At 37.9% G+C, this 12,504-nt stretch overlaps 1 protein-coding gene across 2 annotated transcripts in view; it reads right to left on the bottom strand.

The window, feature by feature from the left end:
* Positions 1 to 12,504, bottom strand: part of MAP3K20 (mitogen-activated protein kinase kinase kinase 20) — a 92,133-nt gene that overhangs the window by 46,325 nt on the left and 33,304 nt on the right. For both annotated transcript variants that reach the window (XM_074910264.1, XM_074910265.1), the window contains exons 4-8: positions 10,603 to 10,704; positions 9,755 to 9,820; positions 8,744 to 8,772; positions 8,496 to 8,633; positions 2,413 to 2,499 (exon numbers count right to left, since the gene is read on the bottom strand). In XM_074910264.1, coding sequence (XP_074766365.1) covers positions 2,413 to 2,499; positions 8,496 to 8,633; positions 8,744 to 8,772; positions 9,755 to 9,820; positions 10,603 to 10,704 — 422 coding nt within the window. The remainder of the gene's footprint in view (positions 1 to 2,412; positions 2,500 to 8,495; positions 8,634 to 8,743; positions 8,773 to 9,754; positions 9,821 to 10,602; positions 10,705 to 12,504) is intronic.

Raw genomic sequence — 12,504 nt, 5'->3', positions numbered from 1 at the left:
CAGCAGCCAAAGTACGAGTTAGGAAATTCTGCTGTACAAGCATTTGAACACCATGAAAACTGGAAACATGAGATACATTATTTTAATAATCCTACTCCTGTGTAATACCTTAAGGTACAAAGCTTTCTGTGCAAGAAATACACAGAAATTTGTACAATGCATAAACAAATTGTACTGGTGCTTGATCTCTGGTTGAGTCATTAGCCTAAAAATACACTGGCTGGTCTCGCTACAGTATTTGTCTGTAACCCTCACTGTTCCAGGAGGTGGAAAATCAGTTCCAATCAGTTGCAAATGTGTCTCACTTGTGCAGAGTGTTATCTGTCATGTATTATAGATGTAGCAGGTTCCAGAAGTGCTGTGTTATAATAAATATGACATTTCTCAGTGGTAATTTATTATGAGATCACACCTAGCATAATCTGAACTCTTTTGTTTTCTGGATTTAAAAAAAAAATAATAGAAACTCTACCAGAATAAAAATAATACTGTGAAATTATGCAGAGCGTCAAAGAAGACCCATATAGAATCATTAAAATCCACTTTGTTTGTTGGGCTCAGGCTTCGCAAAGGGGGATTTTTCACCCTACACAATTATGCCTTTGGCCTCAGTCCCACACTGATTTTAGTAAGAGATTTGCAGTGCAAAAAATGAAGGACTTGCTCAACAGCGAATCAATTCTGTTGTGAACTGGAACCATGCAACTCCACTGATGCTAACAAATTGAACTGAGAGCAGAACATGAACCTCACACTTGCTTTGGGACACAGAAACTATGCAGAAAACTAGCATAAGCTGACTTTTACAAGGCTTATGCTGGGCATGTTCCCTAAATCATGGCCAGAAAAAATAAAAAATAAAAAATATGTAAGCAAGTGTTAATGCCCTCTAAGCACCCTGGCACCCTTCCAAAGAAGATGGTAGCAACAGGCTAGTGGTATCTAGCAGGCAAACAGCTGGCTCTGAAAATGTCACCCCTTAGGTTTCTTCAGCCATGAGTAAAATAGTTGTAATGTACGCATTTTGTTCATACTGTATTTTACACAGTTCCTTTCTGTGGAAGACTGTAGAGAAATGTGTGTTGTACCCTCCGACATCTTTCAGCATATGACTACATCTCTTTACAACATTCCCAATGCCACTCTGTACCCCTTATATAAAACTGCAAATGGAGGCAGAGGAAAGAAAAACTGTTGATGGAAGGCTTTATGGTTCCTCTTTCAAACTGATGTATGAGGCTTTTCCTAAACTACGAGAGTCTCATTGTGCCTCCTGCTCTAATAAACACTGTAGAAGACCACAGTCTTAATCTTCATGCTGTTAGTGTAGCATTTCCAACTAATCGGTGTATCAAAGTATCACTCACTGGAATTAATCCAGTCCTTAAATAGAAGGAAAAAAGAGAGGGGAAAAAAAACACCAACAAAAAATATTAAACTAAGAGGAGGAAACCTAACTCCTCTGTTTAACTCTGAAGCATTTTGAGAAACAGTTTATGTAGAATAATAGGAATCTGTATTGTACAGCCACTGCCTCGCCATTGTAACGTTTCCCAAGCTTCCGCTGTGTCTAGATAGAGGAGGTTTCATCTTTGTGGAGGATTTCCATGCTTGTCTGTGTGTGGTACAGTCACAACTTTAAATGTTTTTTAAATGTAGTTACTGTCTTTGATATCAAGGGACTATGTGTTCAGATATACGCTCACATGTCCAACTAACTGAAAGCCTCAATTTGTGAGGAGAAGAAAAGCGAGGCTGGGGACACTGTACAAACGGTGTTTACACCACTGAAGTGCTTTTGAAATGGAAAGACTCTGCATGAGGAGGCTTGCAGCTATGCCACAGCCTTGCCGATACCAGTGAGGAGCTCATCTTCAATGTAGTGTTGAACGTAGGTGGCAAAACTGTAATTTCTCTCTTTTTTTAAAACTATTTTTTCTTCTTTTATTTTTGAAATTTTCATCTAAGCGGCAGTTTCTTGTACTATAGTGACTCCTGCTGGGAGAGTTAAGTTGAAGTAGCTGAAGGTCTCTTACAGATATATCAACTCCCGGCCAGTAAAAAGATGTCCTAAACGCAGGAGATGGAGTTAAACTGTTCCCCTACCTTGGACGCAATGGCTTCTTTCATCACTAAGAACAAACCCCTAGGTTTTACAATTGAGACTGAGAAACTAGTACAGTACTTGTACAATTTTTGATCTACAGCATCACGACGTGAAGCTGCAACAATTAGATGTAAAGGGTCCATTCATGAGGAATAACATCACTTTGACCCTTTGTGTTAGCTCCTACTGCTAATCTTTCCATACGCGTGAACTTACTTTCAATTTGAAGAAGATGAAAAAGTCTTTTGCAAAACCCCAATACTGTTTTCTGATCTATGTACCTGAATGTAGAAACGTAGTCTTACCTCGTTTTTTTCTACTACAAGCCAAGCTACTTGTAATCCTTCCAAGCCTTTAAAGGGGACCTCCCTTGTTAGCATCTCCCAGAGAACCTGGAACAGAGAAAAAGAAAAGAATTTTTATTTCTGTACTTTGTATTTTAAATACGTTATTAAACCTTGATACAGCACTATTCTGTATCCAATTATCAGGCAACCAGTTTCCATTTGCAGGAACTTGGACCAGTGTTTGTGTGCAAGATCCTCTCACTAAATTAATTTGAATGTTTCTGCTTTTTCCTCTACAGAAAAGCCCAGATGAAAAACTGGGTTGTGTGGGGTCTAACGCCTGCAATTTTGCGAGAGCTGCGGTAAATGCTTTTTGCTTTCTTTGTACACTATAAAGTTTACATTCGGCAGTTGAGACTTGGGAGGACAATGAACTCCTCCTCTCCTTCTCAGTCCCGACTAGATACATCTTTGCTTTGTAGTCATTTTGCATTTAAAAATATTTCTAAATGATTGCAACTAGTGCTTCTCAGTAGTCAGAATATGATCCAAAAGGTATTTTGCTCCTGTGATATGCCTGTGAAAATATTAAATACAACTGTGCAAGCAAAACTGTAATTGCTTATCTCCAAGTATGTGATTATGTTAAACTAAACAATATACACCATACAGAAAATTACTCTGTGCTCCTCAATATCTTATAGATGCACTATCCTAAGGTATAGAAAGATCTCCTAATTTCACATACTTTTAGCATTTTGGTAACACAATACCTGAGACTCTGAGCTTCTCTGTAGAAAAGAGTCTGGCATCAACAAAAAGGCTTCAAGTCAATGAATCCAACTTGCTTTTCTGCTATTGGGAATACATATTGGAGTTCAACCAAATTAACAGGCATTTTGTACCTTCGCTTGTATATATCTTTTTCTTAAATCAGGATCTTCATATCTTGCTACAAGTATCTACATCCAAACTTCTGCTGTTGCTCATATACCAAGCATATGAACAAAAAAAGACATAATTAATGTAGGATCTGTCCAAATGCATTAAGATCCTTAAGCAAGTCTCTATATCCTAACTATTTGGGTTAGCACCCAGGCTTATTCCAGCTTCATCATTTTGAAGGGATTCTGGCCAGCTGTGAAGGTAATTAGAAAGAAAATGCGAGAATACTGGCAGATGCTGCTCAAGCAGAAAAAATGCATTGAAGCAGAGTTGGGCCTTTAATCAAGTGACAAGGGTACTCCATCAATAGACCTATTTGAATAATTCTGCTTGAGTCAGAAGACTGATTAGTAAAGGTAAGGGCATCTTGGAAAAAAATAAGTAAAAGGACAGTTTTCCTAAGAAATATACGGGGAAAGCTATCATAAAGGTATTCAGCTCTCCTGTTTGCCTCAATTCATTCCTTTTAGAAGAAGAAGAAAAAAAGGCACCTCAATTTGTAATTCCAATTATCACCTCTCTACTGACAGAGAAGGAAATTTAACTGTGAGAGAAGGAAATAATTTAGCAGTCCCAGGTACTTAAGATAAAGCAGTGTACAAAATAGCCAGTTTAAAACAAAAGCCTCTGTACCAAATCAAACACGCAGCTGGAACAGTCTTGCAGAACCACTTCATCTGTATGGGTGTACCACAAAACCACAGAGAAGAAACTCAAGTTTGCACATCAGTATCTAAATACATCTTTCAAGTGAAGAACATAATGAAATACATGTTAAATGTCTCCAAGAGCCTTGAGCAGGAAAACTCTACTGCTCTACCTTCCTTTCAGAAGACTATAAATTGTAACGGTTGTCTTGTTTCATTCATGCACATAAGCTTGTGCAGAACATTTTGAACTGAATTCCTTCATCGTGACACCTTTAGTGTTTATTTCCACCGTCTGTATGGATCACTGCCTTCCTAAACCAACAGTGCTAGCTTAAAACACTTTGAGACTGCACACAGTTCAAGAGAAAAACAGCAATCTGAGACAATACAAAGATGTTTTTTTAATATCCTTTTTTTTACTAATAGCAGAAGAAAGTAAAAGATAGAAAAGTGGGAGTCAGAAATCCTTATATTAATTTACACAGGTTTTCAAAATGTTCTAATAACAATGGAAATTTCATGCTCAGGCCAACAGTGTAGAGAGAAAGCCTGTCTTTCCAACGGTCACCCGTCTATCTTCAGTTTTATAGGAGCTTCATCCCCATCTCATGCATTAGCTACCCTGAATCATCAGCTAAGGTGAATAATTGCATTATCAGCCTTTTAAAAAGCAGCAAATGGGTATCTTCTGCATTCCTATTTGTCTCTTCCTGTTCCCAGGGTCATTCAGCAGCAGAAAAAGCACCACAACCTGACTTACCCCCGGCCTCTATTGTGAGATACACTCTTCATTTTCAGAACTGGCTCCCCAGCTCACCTCATATGGAAATCAATCTATCTTCCATTTCTGGTGTAATTTAATCAATACTGACATGGTTCACTTCCCCTCCCATCTCTAATGGTGAGGATCACCTGCTTTCCTGATACATCATATCTCTATGATAATGGACAGCAGGTGCTCACAGAGAAACAGCCAAGCTAGAAACTCTGATGGAAAACAAAGCAAGATCATTTAATGTGGTAGTTTGAAAGTTCTGGCCACTGAAGATGTTGGGCTCTCTTTGCATACAGAGAAACAGAAAGGAGAGATAAATGAATGAATGTTCATCCTATACATGAAGTTGAGAATAAAAATTACATGGTCTTCAGAAAAAGCTCACACACTTCTGTCGGCTCAGCTGTGCATTTCAATTCTTATCCTCTCAACTATGTGACAACAACCAAAAGAAAAAAACCCAAACCACAAACCTCCCACATCCCCCTCACAGTGCAAAGCCAACAAAGATTCAAAGTGCAGGATAGGGAACATCCAAATTAGTAATGTGAGAAAAAGCAAACACTCTGAACATCTTCACTGAAAAAAAAGAAATGTTCAAGTGTTCACAGATGACGGTCAGAAGCCACAATTAGCAGAAGTACAGCATGAGCAGAAAGTGTCGCACTCTTAGGCATGAAAATTAGGTCAGTTTTCTCTGCATTGATCCAAGTGGAAGTTAAAGATCTCATAATTGTTTTCAAAAAGAGTAAGGGATAACCCCTAGAGCTGGCCAACATTCCCTCTATAAATAACATATGTTCTCATAGCTAAAGCAATGTATGAACTACTGCTAGGAGCTTAACAGCTGCTACATTTAATGGCAGTCTCTATGCTACCAATAGCAAATTAATGGTTTTACTTTTTTGCTAAGTGTTAAAATAATTCAGCTACATCACATAAGCTTTCTATGATTAAACACATTGATACTGATACACAAACACAGGCTACAGTGCACAACAAACAATTTTGTCAGAATAACGTATTCTGAGCATGTATCTTCATGATTTCAAAACAGCTTTAAGAGTGAACACTTTCATTCCACATACACTTCCATATCTGGAAGAGACGCAAGGAATCATTTTGGAGCAACACACACAATGACATGCAAGTCAATTTCTGTGTTGATCACTTGTAACACTTGGTATCTGATGTTTAGAGTATGAATTTGGAAATGGATGAGAAAAGAGAATCACAGCACAGCTGAGGGAAAGTGCAAGATCTCTCTTTGTGTTGTAATAAATCTCCTGCAACATTTAGCTTTAGCATTTCATGGCAGTGTTATAAATTATTTACTATATATCCCAAAGAGAATACATGGACCTGTTTAACCATCCATGAAGAGCAGGACAAACTAATGTGAACATTAGCTATAAACATGTATGTAACTGTTCACAAAGAGGAAAATTCATTTCAGCTGAAGAGCACTCAGAACTATAAGGTGGCAGAAAGACTGACACTTCATGGAAAAAAAACTCTTGCACATTTTAAGAATATTTAAAATCACAGCCTTGTTTGTAGAAAGAAAAGCCAGTCAGGAAAAAAAAATAGCAGAAAAGAAATTAAAGAAAATCATGTGGAAGGCGGCAAATACTGCAAACTGAGTATCTGTTCCTAGCATCTTACTAGTTTACATTTGAAAGGATTCTGTTCTTTGTTAACAGGACTTTAAGTAAAGAAAAGCAGATTTGTCTCTAGCACAAAAGCTGCTGGCAAGTGTTACACTTTGAAAAGGGATTCTTTAAATTTTGTTTTTCTAGATGATAATCATTTGAGGAGACAAAAATACCCTTTCTAAGATTTTTTTGTTGTTGTTGTTTTCAGTCGCCTAGCTAATTCTGTGATGGTCCAACACTTATTATAGGAGGATTCCAACTTTCAGTGTTATATTCGGACAATTTCTTGCTGGTATAACCCCATTATTTCATCAACAGAGAACTTGGGCCACCGCCATTCTTCATTTCTACCCCTGTATCTCCTCTGAAAACAATGGTGTTCCAAGACTGGAGTTATAAAAAGACTAATTCATTCCTAAGTGCTTATGAATTCATAAGCTTCTACCCACAGTAGAACAAATTAGCTCAAAAACAATATATTAAAAAATGTGGGTCAAATATTATTAGGCATGCTAAAGTAGCACTATATACCCATAAGCACATTAAAATATTCTAGTAACACTGAATTGTTTTCATATGGAGGGTAGTTGAGTTTTACCTCCAAGCACAGAACTGTCAAAGGAGCTTTACTTTTTGGACAAAGAAAAATAAACTACGTGTGACATACTGTTCCCAAGGCTCTGGTAATAGTTGACATGATAAGATATTAAACAATTTCTTACCTTCTCCCAGTTTCAGAACATTACTTACAGTCAGTTTGCACCAAGATGACTATAAGCAGTTTGAGCTATAAGACCATGTTTGGAATTTCTCCTCTAACATTTTTGCTTTGTTTTGAAACTGAAATGTTTCCCTTCAGTGGATAATATGTGATTGCTTCCAGTAACAGTTTACATTATCATTTACATTTGTTAGTTTATGTTCTGTTTGTGACCTAGTTCAGTTAAGCAAGCAAGGATTTTGAATCTGCCAATACAGGCTTTTTCTCCCTCACTGCAAACCTTCAACCTTTCTCTGGTGATACCACATCATCTCTCATATTTTTTTTTCCACTATAAACAACTGTTTGGAAAAAAAGTTAAGTCATCTTCCATTAGGACATCAGTTTAGCTGTGTACAGGTGCTAGCTTAAAACCATAATGCCTCCCCCTCACATCTATCTCTTCCCACCCCTCAAAGAGAAAAAGGTAATACTTGACAGGTACTAAAACAATTCCTCATTGTGCCACCCACTGTTGAATCCAAACCCAAAAATGGTTAATACACAGATATGCAGGAAAAGTACAATCCGACATCCTTTCCCTTTTGCCCCCAAAGTATTCATTACTGTTCTCTGCCAGAGAAATGCTATGGGGCTTAGGCACACAACTGGTCTGACCAGTAGGGCTATTTCTAGCTTATTTTATATTGCAGAGCAAAACCAAATTAGAGTTTAACTGTGGACAGAGTGAAATAATTCACATCACTGTACCTGCAAACCTGACATTCTGATGAACTATAAGTGATTGTTCCCCCTTCAGAAAAATGGCAAAGCCATGTTGGCCTCTTCTATGTTTTTAGATGGGGCCTCTACCTCCACAAGAGATACAGTCTCTATTCTCACAGCTAATGATAGCAGGGTCTTCTAAACAATTAAGCATGGGATAGAAGTGGCTTACTTTTTAAAATAAAACTAGCGATACCCCATTTTATGGGAAGTGGTTTCTTAATTCATCCTGCTATACTCCTATAACAACACAACCTTTATCTCTTCCATGAAAAAATGCAAGCAAAGATTCATGATGCAGATTGTTCATCAGCTCCTGGAAGCCTCTGGACGTATGCTGAATACTTGTCGTAAAGCATGTGCTTCCCACACTGGCATGCTGCTAATCTGATCAGATGAGGATCTTACTAAACATGCAAGACACTGTTCTTCCTATCATTTTCAAGCATGTAATTATAAATTATGGGTTGGTCTTAAAAAAAGTGTCATTATTTTTTGTTGTCCTTATTTAGAATCGTTGTTCCTGCATCACATGAATTCTGTCACACTAGAGATCTGCTACTATGCATGGGGAAATGAGAGGCACTCACCACTCCGTATGAGTATGTGTCACATGTTTCAGACACTGGGAGACTCTGGATAACTTCTGGGGCCATCCATGGAAAAGTGCCCACCAGTGACATGTGTGTTGTATGGGAGTGGAACCTTGAGGCACCAAAATCACAGATCTGCAAAAATAAATAAAAAATAAACATATCAGAATATCAACCTCATTCATTAGGCATCAAAACATTGAGTCAAGCAGCAGCATCTCTACAAATAATTAAAGTGTTCATACCTTTAACACGCCATCAGCAGCTATAACAACTGAAAATAAAAAAAAAAGGTTACAAGATTGCTATCAAAAATACACAAAATACATTTTCACAGAAAGGCTTTGGATTTGATCAAGAAAAATGATCCTATAGTGAGCCACCACCTGAACAGGCACACATGCACCACTGTCCTGTTTTCTTTCAGAAGCTTTAGAGAACATCTGCTAAATACCTGCAAGCCTCTGAACAAACGCAAAACCCTTTAGGCCTTACTGAGTTCAAAGGTAACAACACAACTACATTTAAAATACAGATAAACTCCATTCTCCCCAATGTAGTTAGGCTTAACAAGAAGCTCACTGAAAGATTTATTAATAAAAGGAGAAAACTTAAAACTGAGGTGAGATCTAGACTTTCCTTAACTATTATCTCCTCATATGCATTATTAAAACCCGTGTCCCTCGTATTCCACTATTAGTAGTGAAATTTTCAGTTAAAAGGCAGCATTCAGCAAATTTCATAAATGATCAACTGCCAAGTACAGACTAACCAGTACAGCTCCACACTGAGTGCATATTACTCAAAAGCATGAATAACTGTCAAACCTCAAAACAGGCCACAGTAAAGGAAAGATTTTCAGGTAACAAATAATAGGCCTTATCCAGTCTATTGTGTCTGGTGTCTGCCAGCCTTTCCTGGTACTCAACCTTTCCAAATAGAAAAAAGGAGTGAGGAGTGTCCAGGCAATGTCTGACAGCTGGTAAGTTGGGTACAATCATGGTCAGCAAGACACAACTTGAAAGAGCCCTCCATAGTGCTCTAAAATGATGCCAGTGATTGTAACAAAGCTCAGACAGGCTCAGGGTGGGGAGGAGGGAACAGGCTCTTCTGTGCCTCAATAACTTCTAGTGCAGTTTGATGACAGCCAAGGTGTTAGTTAGTCCTGCGTGTTCAGAAAGCTCAGGTACAGATTTAAAACAGTACATTAACAGGCAACAGCAAATGCAGAGCATTTCAATGTTTTGCTACTTTACCATTCCTGGACTTCAGATCCCTGTGGATTACTTTGACTGGAGCTTCCATGTGTAAATAGTGCATTCCTAAAAGCAAGGGAACAACCTAGTTAGGCAGGCTGAGTGCGGTCATCATATGTCAGCAGTCATGTTTTCTGGTTCCCATTAATAGTCCTCATTACGAGTTGGCATACCTGTATGCCACATTGATATGCTGCAGGAGAAGCAAAGCTTCCTGTAATTTGCTTTGAGTGAAAAACACTAAGCAAAGATTATATATATCTCTCAGAGCATCTATATAGGTATTTTAATGCTTTCTAATGTCACATTTAGTTATCTTCTCTAAGGTGTTGTCTACACAGGAAAGCCAAGATATGAATTTACTGTTCATTCATTAGTTTACAGTAATTCTTGTATGGTCACAGAGAACACAAATGACAAAACAGCTTGTTCTGCATTATTATATGAAGAATTTCAGTATGTTTGCTGAGAATACACCTTTAGCTTCCCTAAATTTCCCAATTCAAACCAAATGTAAGGATAATTATGCACTTTACCTCATAATTACTCTACATTAGCAAAATTATTCTCTTGGGACTCGGGGCAAACCAGAAGTAAAACTGGCTTACAGAAGTCATTTTCATTCCAGAAATTATTTTTGGATTCATAACAACTAAGGAACATATTAAAAAGCCCAGTGAATGGGGTTTGCTTTTTTATGTTTAGGGTTTTGGTTTGGGTTGTTTTTTATTTTTACAATTTGAATAAGGAAGTATAGGAAGGCTTTTCCTGACTTCATAGGAAAAGCATCTCCAGCTGTACACTGTGCTGGCCATGTAGGCTAGTAATACACTGCTCGTCTTGCTTACCTTTAGCTATGTCAGTTGCCCAGGTCATGATATGATCCATATCCATCTCTTCACTTTTGTTACTATTAATGTAATCAAACAGTGAGCCAGCAGAAGCATACTCTGTTAAAAAACAACAACAAATAAACTCACATCACATTTTGAAACATTGCACCTGAACTGAAAGATCTAATGGAAACTCTGCCAGCTTCAGAAAGCAGTCAATCTCTGGCTTAATGACAAAGAATTTGGGTTCAGTGGATAATATTATTATTAGTGTAGTAAGGGAGTGGTAGTTTGTTCTGATTATCCCAACACAGACATAATCTACTGTTAAGGGAAAAAAAAAAAAAAAAAAAAAAGGTAAAATCATATATAACAACAGGCATTAAAATGAAAAGACATTAGAAAGGTCTGGCATCAAGAAAGCTCAGGCAAAGCAGTTAAAATTTCAGAGTAAAGGGTTTTGGATGCTCCTTGTTCAGGATGAACAAACCTTTTTCCTCTGAACTACACCTACAGAAATCCACAGCAGGATTATATGGGTACAAACAAGGGCTTTTTTCATCCACTGGTGTTTGCAAGTGTGGCAGATGGAACCCAGTCAGACTGTCAGAGCTTGTGGGTCTGAGCTGGAATAACAAGCTAGTTACACCTACACACATTTAGGTGTGAAACTGGAGACAACTGAAACCTCCACAGTGCCACTTTTATATAAACTGAAATTCTTACATATTTAAACAGTGCTTTTGCTGCTCCTGATCAGAGGAGCTGTTAACGAATGAGCTTGGTGGTATAAGATCCTTCTTACTGTTTCCAAAGACAAAAGATATTCCCCTCTGGTGACCAGTACTGCCTATAAATGATATCCCATAACAAAGGATTTTTTTTCTTTTTTAAAGTATAATAAGACGATAAATGTATAATGTTCTGTTAGGAAGAAAGGGTTTGCAAGTAGAAAGGGAAATTAAAATTTTCTTTTCCTATTTCCCCATGGAAGAACAGAGTAGCAGATCAAATAATTTGTTCATCTAAAAAACAGAAGGATGAAACTAGAGGTCTAATCCTGAGGTAAGCAGGCCTGATTTCCATGTGCTGCAGGCATGTTCACCAGTCTACAAGCTGTAGCTCCTCTGCTCAGTATTTATTTAATAAGTCTGCTGCTTTCTTAGTATTGATTCATGTTTCACCAAAAACACAACAGAAGGTTCATGAGTTGAAGGAACTGATATATTTTCTTCTGTCTGGTTGCCAAGACAGAGTGGGCGCATGCCACCCAGTGTAGCCCAAGTAGCACAAAGACCTGGGGTTGCAAGGAGCAGCTTCAGGCCTTTTGTCCTTCTCTCCCAAGGCTATTCAGTTTGTTTCTTGGGCAGAAGTTAAAATCTACTCACAAGACTCTCAAATTCTTCATACCTAAGGTGGCAAACCAGCTGGTATACAACTGAAATGCTTAATTTCAGCCATTTCAAAGCAGCCACAAAATAACGTCCTCTAAGAGTATATCAAATATATGGTAATTATTGTTAATAGTAATATTAATCAATGAATGATACATGATAGGATAAATGCATAAAAAATAAAACATTGCTCCTCACCAAGGAAATCAAAACCACTGGGAGATTGCTGTGTGGGGAAGAAAACTCTGGGACAAGACTGAATCCGCTGCCTAGAACAAGGTAGGCCATATGAGAAGATTCCAGTGCTAAATGAAAGGAAAGAGCAAGAAAATAGGAAGTCCCCTGAAAGTAAACACTCAAGTGGCAAGTTAGTTTTGGATCATTACTGTGGGACCTCCCGCTGAAAGGAGCCTCTGAAGGAGACAGAAGAGTTTCTGATGTCACTGAAAGAGGAGTAAGCCGCTGACCTGCACATTTCCTCAGTTAAAACATAAGCTTTTTTTACCCATGATGTCATCATCTG

Source organism: Athene noctua, chromosome 7 (assembly GCF_965140245.1).
Source record: "Athene noctua chromosome 7, bAthNoc1.hap1.1, whole genome shotgun sequence".
NCBI classification, from domain to species: Eukaryota; Metazoa; Chordata; class Aves; order Strigiformes; family Strigidae; genus Athene; species Athene noctua.
This window is presented reverse-complemented; position numbering and strand designations above follow the sequence as displayed.